This window comes from Malus sylvestris, chromosome 5, assembly GCF_916048215.2.
Source record: "Malus sylvestris chromosome 5, drMalSylv7.2, whole genome shotgun sequence".
NCBI lineage: Eukaryota > Viridiplantae > Streptophyta > Magnoliopsida > Rosales > Rosaceae > Malus > Malus sylvestris.
In genome coordinates this window covers 8763017-8778399 of record NC_062264.1, presented here as the reverse complement: position 1 = coordinate 8778399, position 15383 = coordinate 8763017, and the positions used below count along the sequence as shown (strand labels likewise).

The 15383-nt window shown below is 34.1% G+C and overlaps 1 protein-coding gene across 1 annotated transcript; it reads right to left on the bottom strand.

Annotated features, from left to right (window-relative positions):
* Positions 1-370: 370 nt before the first annotated feature.
* Positions 371-11264, bottom strand: LOC126621610 (MADS-box transcription factor ANR1-like). The gene is made up of 5 exons (XM_050290150.1): positions 11086-11264; positions 4847-4925; positions 1022-1115; positions 489-583; positions 371-376 (listed from the first exon to the last, which is right to left on the bottom strand). Exons 1-5 carry the CDS (start codon positions 11262-11264, stop codon positions 371-373), a joined length of 453 nt encoding a protein of 150 aa, XP_050146107.1.
* Positions 11265-15383: the final 4119 nt, after the last annotated feature.

The window sequence follows — 15383 nt, the reverse complement described above, 5'->3', positions numbered from 1 at the left end:
ACTGATACTATATGGAGGTTGGGAAGTTTTGTTTCCCCCATTCATATCCCTTGCTTCATAAACCTGAGATTAGAATATTTTGTGTTAGTGTTTGCTAGAGAAGACAACTTCGCGTTTGCTGATGTAATTAACATAATGGCTTTATGTTTTAAGCTCATTTGCTTCCTTTCAGTTTCCCTTTACCCATTGTTTCTCTCCGCCTTTTTAATGAATTATGATATGTGTTAAATAGAAAAGTAGAGCTTCATGTATGGACAATAAGTGAAAAATAACAACGTTAATAAGTATCAATTAACCCCCCCCAATAAATGAATTAACATTAAGCAACTGCGACCTTCTTGTTCAATTCTTTTATTTCATCATCAAATATCTAGTTCTACAAAATAGAAGGAAAAATAAAACCAAAATGAGTGCCATGTATGTGCTATATAAAGAAGGGAGCACAAATTATTAACTGAGACTAGAATCAGGGCTAAGGCTTTTGATACTTTTTTTGTCCGGTCACCTTTCAAACTCATGTCCAGCTGGCTTTCCAAATTCAGTAGATCTTTGGCACTTAAACCAGAAAGTTCTTCCCCATTAACTGCCTACATAATTTACAGAAGGTGTGGGGTATACTCTAATCGTTCTCACAAACTAATTTATATTTACTAAATGTTACTTTGTGGAGATACCATGTTTTTCCCAATAAATCATTATCTCACATTTCATGGGAAAACCTTAAGTGTTTAAGCAATATTTAAGTAACAGTATCAGGATAATATTGTGAAGAGATTTTGCATTTTTGTTAGTGTAATTGCTTGGTCTCTGGCAAAATCGCTTAAGGAGGAAGCATAAGGAACACCGAAATCATTTAGGTTTAGGACAATGTGTTGTTATGCTTCACTGGGGACCTCAGTTATTGAAAAGGTTTTCTGGGTTGGTATTTGGATGAACCGTGATTAATTTGATAGCCTTTTGAATAAGCAACATGAAATATGCATTCTTATGTTTTGGCACTTGAATCAAATTGCTAGGCTACGTTGAAGATTCAATATAAAGCAATGATTGTACCTGTGGCATTCTTCCAAGTACCGCAATTGTTGCCTCAAGCTTGCTACCTCCCTTTGCCAAAACTATTAAGTACAAATACAATAAATGTTGTCATGCATGAAATATGAATTCACCAAATGAGCATTTATAGGAGCACTAGAAAAAGTTAGCCATTGTAAAATCACACATCAAGAATCTGAAGCATGCATATTTTATTTTATTCGTCATATTTTTAGGAAATATATCTCCTTGCATGCTAACACACAAAAACAAAAACATGCATATAGACAGATTGGAGTAATTCTCAAAGTTCTCTAGCTTATGGCCATGCATGTGTATCCCATATAGGCAGATTTGAATTGTTTTTGGGGCCACGCAGGTATATCTCATATTTTTTAGTACGCGCACTTACTTTTATCATTCGTGAGTATTATTATCCCTTGTTTGATACCAAACGTGCATCTTATGTCTGCTCTAAAGGTTGCCTTTTCACTTACTCGGTGACTACTAATGGTACAAAGTTGTTGAGAGCAGGTATCTACGTAATTTTACTCTGAAATAGCAAGAACACCGATAACTTACCCTTTATTGAAATTGATGGATGTGTTACCTGCCATGCATCTTATCCTCCACACTAAAGAACAAATGACGACAACATTCACCCTATATTAAGATGTTCAGAAGTGCGGCAAAGTTGTTTGGTAAGCTCTAGTAGCTCCGACATTTTACTGAAACCCTAGGATACAACTATGCCACCTTTTTCTCTTTATCATTATTCATGGATTTCACAAGATATGAAAATTGCTTGCTCACACCATCTGGGTTCAGCGCAAAGATTTTCATTTTGCACTTGTTTCTTCAATTTTTCTTCCCATCACTCGAGGAATTCTCGTGGGAGGTCTTGATTTACATTTCCCAAAAGCATATGTTACCAATAACTATGGAAATTGAAATATTACCTTCCTCCGTACTGCAATCCTACGCTGAAGTTTTTTCATTACATGGGGCATGTCCGTCCATAATGCTATTTCAAACTATCTAGACTAATCCTATCATGTACTTTTCCATGCATTTAAATTTGTACCTAAGGGAAGACGACTTTCTCGCCACTTCTAGATTTGCTTTTCTATATTCTCTCCGAAGGGATGTAATACAACATTGCTCAGAACGGACATGGTTGTTAATGTTTGTTACTGTACATAGGCAAAACCATAGAGCTACGTAATTAAACAAGTGGTATGCATGCGTAGAAACATATATGAAAATATCATTGTCCAAGAAGCTTATTGCTTAGTGTTTTGATGAGTAGATTTTATACTATATAGTTTTCCTATTCATGGTATGTTTTGGTGAGATTTTGAAGCTTTGTTATATATTTTAATTGTAGTACATGTGAATCTACTTTGAGCAAAAAGTAGTCAAATGAAGGAATTTTGGAGTAATTTCAATTGGAGTAGATTTGTGAGTCTTTCATGAGGATTGTTTCATAATTCCAGCAACCGTGGCGAAGAAAAGAAGGCCTAGCTCGTATTTTTCCCAGATTGACGTTTTTAGACATTTTAGGTATTTTGAAGGTCTAGATGGCATATTTTGAGGAAGGTTTCTTCTGAGGATTTGGTGGGGACGTATTCAGTTTTAAAAAGAGACATTCTGGGACCAAATCAAAATTGATATGGTCGGTCAAAAGTCTAATTTTCTTTACAATCCAAATTTGACTTTAAATAGGAAACCTTTTTATTTGCTAGTTTATTATTTTATTATGTTTCCTAGTTTTATTCTAAGACCTTTTTCTAGGTAGGATTTCATCTTGTAATATTATAAATAATGCTATTTAGCCATTAGGGTTATTTACGCATTATTCTAGAGAACTCGATTTAGAGGGCTTTTGACAATTCAAGTTTATTTACAAGGTGTTTTCTTTCATTATTCTATTTCAATAAAATTCCTTTGGTTTTATGATTATTTGTAACTAATTTCTTTTTCTAGGGCTAGGCCACGAGCCTTAGCATGACTATGTAGTCTTTATTTAATTGCTTATGATAATATTCATGCATACTTTGAATTATTAATCACTGTGTTTAAACTGTCTCTATATCTTAATGCTTAGCTACTATTAGGATATTTAGATAAGTAGTTGGATGCAATTCGGTTGGACTATCACCGAAGGATTGAGTATTGCTTCTTGTGGTTAATAATTGTAATTTCATTTAGGATGAATATCGCGTCTTAGGGGTTGCATGGTTTTTCAAAGGGTTTGCACAAAACTTAATGAGTCTTGTATGCTCATATTTGATCTGAGCATCACAGACGGATTGTATGTTAGTCATACGTTCTTGCTTGAATGGCAATAGGAGAATATGCATTAGGAAAACCTATGTAGGACTGTTGAGGTGACAGTAGAATCCTAGTGTTTCTTAATTTGATTTTCAAAAACTATTGGGATTATGGGATTATTGGAACTTTTGAAAAGATATTCTGATTTTTAATGTTTTGCATGGCTGGCAACTTGAAGGTGAAAGTTTTGTTTTTAGTTAATTTTTGTTTAAGTTACTAATTTGTTAGGCTTTATTTTTCCTTTTGAGTCTTGTTTTGCTTGAGGACAAGTTAAAAGCTAAGTTTGGGGGTACTTGATGAGTCAATTTTATATTATATATTTTTTCCTATTCTTGTTATGTTTTGGTGATTATTTTGTTGACGTTTTGATGCTTCGTTATATATTTGAATTGTAGTACATGCGAATCTAGTTTGACCAAAAATTAATCAAACGAAGGAATTTTGGAGTACTTCCAATTGGAGTAGATTTGTGAGTCTTTCATGATGATTGTGCCATAATTCCAGAATTTAACTACAAGCCGTTTCACTGTGGCGAAGAAAAGAAGGCCTAGCGCGCATCTGTTCCAGATTGACGTTTTTGGACATTTTAGGTATTTTGAAGGTCAAGATGGCATATTTTGAGGAAGGTTTCCACTGAGAATTTGTTGGGGATGTCTTCAGTTTTCAAAAGAGATTTTTTGGGACCAAATCAGAGTTGATGTGGTTAGTCAAAAGTTTGATTTTCTTTGCAGTCCGAATTTGACTTTAAACAGGAAACCATTTATGTGCTAGTTTATTATTTTATTATGTTTCCTAGTTATATTCTAAGACCTTTTTGTAGGTAAGATTTAATCTTGTAATAGTATAACTAAGGATGAATATCACGTCTTAGGGGTTGCATGATTTTTCAAAGGATTTTCACAAAACTTAATGAATCTTGCATGTTCATATTTGATCTGAAAATCACAGACGAATTGCATGTTAGATATACGTTTTTGCATGAATATCATGACGAGAATATGCATTAGGAAAACTTAACCTTCAAAGTTGCATGTGTAATTCATAAATAATTGATAAAACTATGTAGGATGGTTAAGGTGACGGCGGAACCCTAGTGTTTTCTCAATTTGATTTTCAAAAACTATTTTCTTTTATGTTTCTATGTTCTTGCCGGTTTCTCTAATCTTTTTAATTAAATTCGTTTTTTATATTTTAGATCATAAAATCAATCTTTTCCAAACTTTGCTTTCAAATAATTAATTAAGACTTAATTTTTACATAAATTATTCATTCAATCCCTGCACAGAACAACCTTGCTAGAGCCGACTATACTACCATTACCTTGTACTCTTGCAATTATTTTTAAGTTTTTTTATCCTACTTCTACAGGTGTTAAAAATCCTATCATATTTGATAGTATTATAAATATAATGTCTGTATACAATATAAGTGCAGGTATTCAGCAGAAAGAAGATTTGAGCTGTTTTTGTTGAGTGGTTACCTTGAGTTCTGAAGCAAGGTTCTGCAGTTGATGGTGCTCCCATCTCTGTTTGTTGAAACGATCGATAACTGATTCCATGCTGATAAGAAATTCATCGTGTATGGTCTTTAGATGCAACAATTAGGTATCTTGTGAAAACAGCGTCGTTATATTTAGGGTTCGTAAATTGGGGGTTACATTTAGGTTCTTAAATTAGAGTTTTTAGGGTTCTTAATTGGGGTTAGATTTAGGTTTTAAATTAGGCGAATGATTTTGGGCAGTGAGGTTAGATTAGGTTTTCTTAAATTGGGGGTTAGATTTAGGGTTCTTAAAATAGGGGTTCTTAAATTGGTGACGATTGTCATACTGTAGTCAAGTTTATGTCCAAGTGCTCAGGAAGGGTTATCATAGTGAGGGATAACAATAGGTTTCATAGGTTTGAGGATGGAAAGTGGACATGCGGAGATTAGTTCTGTAAACTTCCATGTGCTTCCCTTTGTTTTTCTTTTCTTTGTGATTGCACGTTGCTCTCTTCATAAAATATGCAGACATGAACACATCTAGAACATGGGTTGAGTGAGTTGGCATTTTTCATATTTCAAAATTTCGTTTTATGGAGAAAAGGTTAAGCAATTTGGGATTATTTTTCATCCAAATTTGAGTTTCCTGGAGAATGATATTGTGTTGTAAGTTCTTATATTCTAGATGGGTATTTATTTGCTCTCTTGAAGAAATTTGTTTTTCTTTTTTGGATACCGGGTGAGGTTTTTTGTCAACGAATACTTTCATTGCTAATAATGTCATTCTTTAACAAAAATACTTTCATATGATAAGATTGTCATTCTTGATTTTTTCAATTTTCAGGAGAAAAATCCACTAGCTTTTGGATGTACACTTTGGTCACTTGCATTACTTTATGGTAATTTTAATGACTATTTCCATAATTTTGTTACCTTCCATTGCTTTCTAGTATTGTTGTTTGACTTCAAGTTCAAGTGGTCTGCTCGAAAGTAGTCCCATGGATTTTGATATTGTTATGGTTGACTTGCTTTTTTAAGGTTTATCTGATGAGAGCTTACATATTAGAATTGGATGTTTCGGTTACTCTCTTTTCATTGGTTTTTTTATTGTATTCATTGACCAATACTATACTTCAATTTTTAAAAATAGAAGGTTATCATCTTCGCTTCTAGGGAGATGTAAAGAAGGTTATCAGTTATCATCTGCTTCCCTTTGTTTTAATTGTGTTATAGCACATGTTGTGTGTATTGGCGTGATATATTGGACTTTGTAACTCCTAAGATGTCTAATGCTTTCTTTTTCTGGCTTTGATGCTTGTATCACTGGTTATTGTTGAATATGTGCCATACTTTTTTGTTTCCATCCATTAACTTGGGTGCATGTTCTTAGTTTCTGCCTACCCTCGAGGAGCCAAATTGCTAGCTTGTGGCTTATTTATCATTTGAATTCCCTGACACACACAGAGCACGTACATACAGATTTTGCCTCCAACTACTTCCTTATGCTAGCTTCTTCATATAAGTTATAATTGATGGGTCTATATCCTATCTGAATTGATTACTTTGTGTATAGTATATTAGTTTTAAGTTTTGTTTCTGCCTAAATTGAATTGGGTTTAGAATTAGGGTTTTTAAATTTGTTCTAAATTTAATTTGAAATTATTAGCATGTGTACGGTAAGTTAAATCTTTGTGTACGAAACAAATTGATTTCCAATTTTGTAGATGTCACACCTCATTAGAACTTGGAGGGCGATGACTTCTACACTTAGTCCAATGACTACACCTACTATTGCCGCCACTGCTCTGGTAGAGATGGACTATAGGCCGGTCAATCCGGTTTACCCAGTTGGTCCTCCAGTCCCACAGACGCAGGCATCATCAACTTCTTCGGTGGCGTTGCCTATTAGCGACTGACCCCCGCACTACGGACCAGATGTCCCCATTGAGATCCACAACCGATGCCTCGGGTACACAGCTAGGTATACAATCCTAATTCACTCCCTCATTCCCATGTTAACTAAATTTTGTTATTTTAGGTTCAATTTGTTATGTCATGTCATGTAAGGATTAAAAAGTTTCCATTGTTTTCTCTTTTTTTGTTCCCAATTTCTTCGCTTTCAGAAATGGGTTTTGTCATGAAATCGAAATTGTGTGTATTGTGTAATTCATGTCTGTAAATTTTTATATTTTTGCAATTTTTTTGTTAATTTATGTGTCATTTCTTAGTTACTGAAATGGGTTTCTCACGAAATTGAAACGATAGTTCTGTGGAAGAGTTTTGATGATGAGGAAATGGCGAAAATGTTTAACTGGGAAATGAAAACGTTGGTAATTATCATGAAGCAAAGTATTTAGAGTCGTCGAAGTTTCAGTTGTGACTGTCAGAGTCTTACAAGTGTCAATGTGGATGAGGTTATATGGAATTGCTATAACAGCTTAGAATTCATTGCCAAGCCTGTTGCCAACAATGTCGAGAGCCTGTGTATACAAGCTCGAAAATTGGCTGTCTTGGATGGCAATTGTCACCATTTTTAGAAGTTTGTTGTGGTATTTGAAAACGCTCGAATTGGAAATATGTTCTAATTAGGAGAAAGAAAATAGCGGCCTCAAACAAAGAAGTAGCTATGATGCTAAGTAATTTTCAGGAGAAATAGAGGAAGAAAATGTATGCGAATGTTAACTAATTAGTTTTGTTATTTAGGTTCAATTTGTTAAGTTATGTCATGTAAGGATTAAAAAGTTGTCATCGTTCTGAACCTTTTATTAAACTGTTGTGATCATTGTGTTGGATGCATATAGTGTTTATATTATTTTCAGGGTTTTGGGAATATATTTTAATTATAGGGGAGGTTATGCCGAAATTTTAGTAGGATTTGTTATTAGTTTTGGGTTAATGATATTTTTTTCATCTCTTTGCAGTGAAGAAAAACACCTGGGGATCTTGTCGGTAATTGAAGACGGCGAAGGTCACTCGGGTGACCAACGGTTGTATCCCAATCGGATACGATGAGCGACATCGGGTAGTACCAACATCAGAGCAACATAGTGCATTGGCTCGTGCAGACCTTTTGCCCTATGTGGTGGAAGTCTTGGAAGGCTATGCCGGAGGAGACGAAGAACACGGTGCGCAACAAATTGTTTGTAAGTAGTGTTGCCTTTTTAATGTTTTTCATGTAAAATTTATATATTTATATTTATTACTATCTTTTATTACTAATACTTTCAAAATATTTGTTACATTGCAGACAAACTACAATTTGGGGAACATGGACGATGACATGTTTGGGTACCTTAATACGCTTTTCTCCAAACGCTACAAGCAGTGGAAGAGTGACCTGCACCAATGTTTCCAGCAATTTGATGATCCGCAGGTCGCTCTTGAGGAGGGTTGTCCTAAGGAGTTGGAGGACCGACAAGATAATTGGGTTTGGCTTTGCTGTCATTTTCAGGAACCAGGCTATGTGGTGCGTTTTTAATTACGACTTCTTTCACTTTACTTTTTTTAATTTTTACTAATATTGATTATTATTTTTTAAAATTTTCTTTAAGTATTACAACTAATACATTTATTTTTTTAATAACAGAAGAAGGCGAAGGTGAACAAGATCCACCATTCGAGTTCGAGGCCTTTCTCCTATAGGATAGAGGCGCGACGAAAGGTATATATTACATCTTTCATTTCCAATTTTAAAATATCGCTAATAATTTTTTTCTTACTAACATTTTCCTTATCTTTTTCGATTTCAAGAAGGTTCAAAATTTCCAGAGATCGACGTCTTTGCTGACGTTTATGTTCGGCCTGGAAATGAGTTGACCGAGTCCCTTCATGTAAGTAATTTCTTAAGCATTCAACATTTATACTAATTATTTCAAATTGTTTTCTATTAATAATCCATGTTTTTTTTCAAAGGTGACTATGGTGGAGAAGAGTCAATCGGTGCTTTAAGAGTCTGCCTCCCAACTTCCCTCGGACACGCTGATTGAGTTTGTGGATCCCCCTGAGGATGCAAGGTTTCACATCGTCACAGAGACGTTGGACCAAACTTTCAGTCGGAGGCCAGGGACTTATTGTCGGTTGATGGGAAATGCCAGGCTATGGGAGAGTAGAGCCTCGTCATCATCGTAGTCAAAGGGCCAGGTTACCGCTTTGACGCAAGAAGTCGCTGGCATGAGGAGTGAGTTGGCATCGTACAAGTCTCAAATGTCAATGCTTGTACAAACCCTCAATTCCTCCGGAATACATCTCCCCTGTTTTTCTGCACCATCGCCCTCACAGCCCTTCCACATCGAGTAAGCACAGCAATCAGGCCCGTCGACCTCCGACCCTGTCCCTAACCAGCAGCAAGATCCTTCGAACGACATTCCTATAGATTTTTTCGTTTTTTTTTCATAGTTTTGTTCCTGCTTTCTTTTAAAACTTTATATTTGTACGTACATTTTTATTTATATTATAAATAAAAATTATTTTTTTATTCATTAATTTGCTTTTTTTTTTTTGTCATTAGTATGAAATCTTTTTTTCTTTTTTTTTTTTAAATTTTCCTTTTATTCTATTTTTTTTAATAAAAATTACACTTGCGCGTAAAATTAAGCACGTCTTATAACTTCGTCGCGCATTACCACGCAGCTCTTACATTTTTCGTCGCGCAAACTTTTCGAGACGAACTAGTCACAAAGTGTACTTGTACCCTTTTATATCGTACGACAAAAACCTTCGTTCGTATAACTTTAGCGCGATGAGTAGTAGAGCGTTGTGCAATTTTTTTTTGTGCAAGGAATTTGAAATTTTTCTTCGCGCAATGTCTTTTTTCATGACCTTTGCGCGACAAAATACGGGCTATGATTTTCTGGTCGCCATAGTTTTTGTGCGACCTAATAATGATTTGCACGACAAAATCTTCCTTGTCGCGCTAACTGTTTAATTTAGTAGTGTGTGATGTGTGCCTTCTTAGTTCGATAATTAAGGTAAGTACCATTTGGAATCGGGCAAATTAATTGATAGAAACATAAACTAAATCATTTGGAATGTATTGTGAAGATATATGCATCAATTTTTGGTTGCAGACCTATTTGTCGGGCCTCTGAGAAAAGGGAAGGTGGGGAAAGTGTATTCCTGGTAATGAAAAGAAAAGGGAGAGCCAGTGATAGAAATTGGTGAGGATCCGATCTTTCAAACACCAATTCTTCCCTAAAAGTAAAAAATTCCATTGGGTTACTAATTCATGAACAAATGGGTGGAAATTGCAGCATTGATGTCAATATATAAACTTTCTTTTCAAAAGAAACAGTGACATATAGACTTTATGGGTATTGTAAATTATGTACATATTGTGATGTAAGTTTTATAGTTTGACATTTAAGTTGTTTTGTATTTTGCTACGAGTACTTAATGTTTTCATCTACTTTTTTATTTATTTATTTACATCTACTTACTATTGTTCATGGACTTTAGGTATAGGAACTTGCATCCAAAATCCCAAGTTGTTTGACAATTGCATTAATAACATTTAAATCATTACTTTACGCAAAATGAAAACGAAAAAGTTCCTCTTCGCACAATACATTTAAAATATTTCATGACAATTACAATGGAAAAAATGCTAACACAATACACCTTTATGGGCGCGTAGCGCCTGTGATGCAAAAATGCCTCTTGCACATACTAACATGTGTGCATAGAGGCTAGTGTGTGTGTGTGTGTGTGTAGTACAATGTGAGAAGCATTCATATGTTTATCTGTAACTTTTTTTTTCGTTTGGAAGTTTTTTAAAAGCAATTTCTTATCAGGTATAATGTCTTTCTGAATTTCTATGCATATAGACAAGGAAAGGTTCTACACAATCCATGACCACAAGACAGGAGGCAACCAAATACCCAAATAACATCTTCGGTTAATTCCACATGCTATATATAGATTCATAAAAAAATCACTATTTTATGCAATAATAACATTTTCGGGCAAGCAAACATCTTCACATGAGAACAATGTTTCGCTCCAAAGAAGATTAAAAGGGCGCAATAGCCGATATGTGTTGTCTGAATTAGTCCAATATAACAAGTCTACCTCAAATCTTTTGCTAGAACATGCAGCATATATATTGTGTGTCTATATATATATATATACAACCCAAAAAAATGTTCACAGGCAATATACACACATATATAGATTTGATTGATTGATTGATTGATTGAGAGAGAGAGAGAGAGAGAGAGAGAGAGAGAGAGAGAGAGATCTAACCTAGTGCTAGCATAATCGTAAAGCCTGCCAGTGCTAGAGAAGACAATCAATCCAACCTCAGCATCACAAAGGATTGATAGCTCCTTAGCCTTCTTAAGCAACCCATTTCTTCTTTTCGATGTCACTTGCCTGCTTGTCGAATTGTCAATCCTTCTAAACACAATCTTTCCTCTCCCCATTTCTTCTTTTCGATTTTTTCCTCAAAAAAGTAAGGTGCATAATAAACTGAAGAGAGCTTACATGGAAGAAACAAGCTATAGAGAAAACAGTAGCAGCTCCCCTCTTTCCTTAATTTCCTTAGATGTATGTACCTATAATTATAATTAAAATGCTTTATATGGAAAGCCACAGAGTCATTTCTGTACAAGTAGAAACCCAGTTTATTTGATAAAACGCGGTATGGACTGTGGAGGGAAACCGCCTAGTGGTTTAATGGCTTAACAGTGCCACGCTTTATGACATTTCGTCTGTTGAATCAACTGAAAATATGATTTTAGCCATTCCAACTTAATTTTCTTCATATAACCCTACATAACATTTTTACTCAAAGAAAACCCAATGACTAGGATCCACATAAGCAAATTCATTAATTTCATATTACTTCACACATATTTTACATTTTTCACATGCCTAAAATACCCCTATTACATATTTGATGTAGACAATTAATTGTAAGGAGAGAGTAAATGATTGTGCAACAAGAAAAAAAAAGACATTAATGTTAAAAATTTATTGCATATTAATTTTTTAGAAAGGCTTTGAATTTTCATAAAACTACTGGATTTAGTTTTTTTCACCCTACTCTTGAATACTTTTGAATTTATCCTTTTTTTTATTAATATATTAGAACATTGTATTTCATTATCGACATGCACATTAATTTACCTACAACAATTATACCATGGGTGTAATATAATATCTCTTTTTTACAATGATGCAAAATGATGTTTATACCAACAACAAAACGTGCCGAACATATGTACTAATACATGAAAAATAATTTACCTATATTAAGAAGAAATGTAGTTCGATGCATAGTATTAAAAATACTATGTTACACCCATGTTTATACAACAATGAAACGTGCCTAACATATCTAACAATACATGGAAAATAATTTACCTACAAGTTAGATAAATGTTATTTGGTTGGGTGTAGTATAGTTTTTTTTAATAATTGGAAAAATTAAATATAACTAGGTGTAGTGTAATTTTTTTTATATAATTAGAACAAATTAATTTACCTACCTACTATTTGAAATGTTCATTTCTAATGATGCAAAATGTTCATTACCTAACTACAAATTAATTTCCAATAATTTACCTACAACAATTATACCATGGGTGTAATGTAATATCTTTCTTTACAATGATACAAAATATTGTATGTACCAACAACAAGACGTGCCTAACATAAGTACTTGTACATGGAAAATAATTTACCTATAACAAAAGAAATGTTGTTTGATGTATAAAATCAACAATATTATGTTCCACTCATGTTTATACAACAACAAAACGTGTCTAACATATATAACAATACATAGAAAATAATTTACCTACAAGTTAGAGGAATGTTATTTGATTCAAAATATATAATATAGGTGTAGTATTATTTTTTTTTAAATAATTGGAACAAACTAATTTACCTACCAATTAATATGGGTAAAATTGCTACAAAATATATCACTAAAAAAAAGAAACTACTTTTCTTGTTTGACATGGATACGGTTAATGCAAACACTTTTTACATTTTATTTCACTTTTTCTACTACTTTTAATTTGGCATAAATTTAGGAATTTGGAAAATGGACCATAAAGTATGAGTGGCATGAGTGTAAATTGTATTAATAGGTCAATAGTGTTCCCATATATTTGCAAATTTTAAATTTGGGCTTAAATTGGATCTTTAAAGATAAATAAGTTTTTATCTAGAAATAATGAGTTGTAAGGGCCAAAATCTAAAGCACCCTTGAATCAAACAAAGGTATGTTGACCAATGTGAGCGAATCTCGTAAATATGGGTTTCTTATGTTTAACTCTTTTTTCTGTTTGAATAATAATTCAAGCAAAGGCTAGCGTTGGTATCAACTAATTTTAAGCATGAAATCATTTTTAGCTATTCTTAAGTGATGATGCATACACTGGCGGATCCATTAAGGGGCAAGGGGGGTCAGCTAACCCCCCGAACTTCGATGAACGTCCATAGATACCTTAAGTGCTGACCCTCCGAACTTCGGTGAATGTCCATGGATACCTTGAGTGTTGCCCTTTTGAAGATTAGAGTTGGCTTCATACTTGGCCTCCAACCGACTTCAGGCCTACCAAAATCTGATGAATGTCCATGAATACCTTGGGTGCTGCCCCTTGCTTACATTAACATGTCTGTAGTATGCATTTTCAAATGACTTTAGGCCTAACAAGACTTGATGAAATGACAATATGCATGTTATTTCTAATATAAAAAAATTTCACATTGCGCGCATTATTCTTACTGACCCCCCTAATATTATTTCCTGAATCTGCTGTATGTTTTGAATTGAGTTTATAATATTTATTTAGAATCTCGTAAATTTGAAGATACATGCTGTTTTTATATTATTCTAATTATTATTAAAGAACAAAAAAATAATTTAGGAATCTAAAGAGATAAGTGTAGATTATAACAACACTAAATGTATACGTCCATGTGTGAGTTTGAATGTTGTCACCGTTGATTATTTTATTTTTCGTTAATTAATTTCACATATATTAGTGGTTAAAAGGTACCACGCATTAATGAGACGTGAAAACTCTAACTTATGTAAGATTCAAGCTTGAATACGCTTCTAATTGAATTATTTAATGCCATACTTATTAACTCATTTGAACATGTAAAGGTTGAAACGCACATGAGTTAAGTTATAATATAAGAATAATTGGACCAAATTAAGAATCTTATCGTAAGTGTTCGCACTTTGTCTCTGTAATGTTCAAATACTCTGACGTGTGTGAAATTGATATATGTGGCAGTGGTGAAGACTTTTTGTAATATATAATTTTTCCGTTCACACCACCTGTTGTTTAAGTTTGTTTGAAAATGATTTGTTTTACAAACCTATAATTTGTCCTTTTTGTAATATATAATTTCCCGTTCACACGACCTTTTGTTTAAGTATGTTTGAAAATGATTTGTTTTACAAACCTAGGATTTGTTCTTTTTATAATATATAATTTCCCGTTCACACTACCTGTTGTTTAAGTATGTTTAAAAATGATTTGTTTTTGATGAAATTGAGGTTCCACCATAAAACCAATTGGCAATATGGGGAGTAGTCCAAGACCATATAAGCACATAGCAAACCTTGTCCCTCACCAATGTGGGACAACTCTCAACACGCCCCCGCACGTGTAGCAGATTTTCAAGCCTACACGTGGACAACAACCGGGTGACGTGGAGCGCGTGTGGCCGTTTGGCTTCACACAAGGATAAACCGCTCTGATACCATGATGAAATTGAGGTTCCACCATAAAACCAATTGGCAATATGGGGAGTAGTCCAAGACCATATAAGCACATAGCAAACCTTGTCCCTCACCAATGTGGGACAACTCTCAACAGTTTTACAAACCTAGGATTTGACTTCTACAAATCACGTAGAAGATACAAAAGGATCGAGGTCACTGGCCAAATGCCAGAACCCCTAAAAAGCACAAAGGATAGACTCGGTACTTAAGAATAGGTAAAAAGGACAAGTAGCGGAGCTGAAGTCGCCACCCTTACGAACCAAATATCCGTACAAATCATCGGTGAGGACATGAGAGTGGGGGTGGGCACGGTTTGGTTCAGTGCGGTTTTGAGTGAAACCGAAACCAAAATTTTTTGCGGTTCAGTTTGGTGCGGTTTTGAACCCAAAACCGAAATGAAACCAAACAGTTTGGTTCGGTTTGGTGCAGTTTCAAACGGTATCGGTTTGGTTTTTAAGAAAAAATGTACAATTTGCAATTTAACATATTAATAAGCATTTCCCAATAGCAATAGGAAAAAGACATTTTTTATGTAAACAATTAGTATGTTGCATGCAGTTGTGATGTTAAAACATGTTTGTGCAACAAAAGGGGTGTCCCTTACAATGTTTATCATAAAACTAGTTGAATAAATTTGAATTCATTAAACATGAGCGAAACTTTGATACTCGAATATGTGATATCATGCTTCAAATGAGTGGACTTCATTAGATCATTGTTTGACTCTTGATAACAAGATTAGTCCACCCTTGTACATATATGTGTGTGTGATAGTATAAAATAACAAAGGTCC

What these genes read in the sequence shown, in the direction of transcription:
- LOC126621610 (XM_050290150.1), bottom strand. Translation starts at nt 11,264, where the DNA reads ATGGGGAGAGGAAAGATTGTGTTTAGAAGGATTGACAATTCGACAAGC. An exon ending in TACGATTATGCTAGCACTAG is followed by an intron (nt 4,926 to 11,085) that starts GTTAGATCTCTC and finishes ATTTCTTATCAG; the next exon opens with CATGGAATCAGTTATCGATC. An exon ending in ACCTTGCTTCAGAACTCAAG is followed by an intron (nt 1,116 to 4,846) that starts GTAACCACTCAA and finishes TGTACTTAATAG; the next exon opens with TTTTGGCAAAGGGAGGTAGC.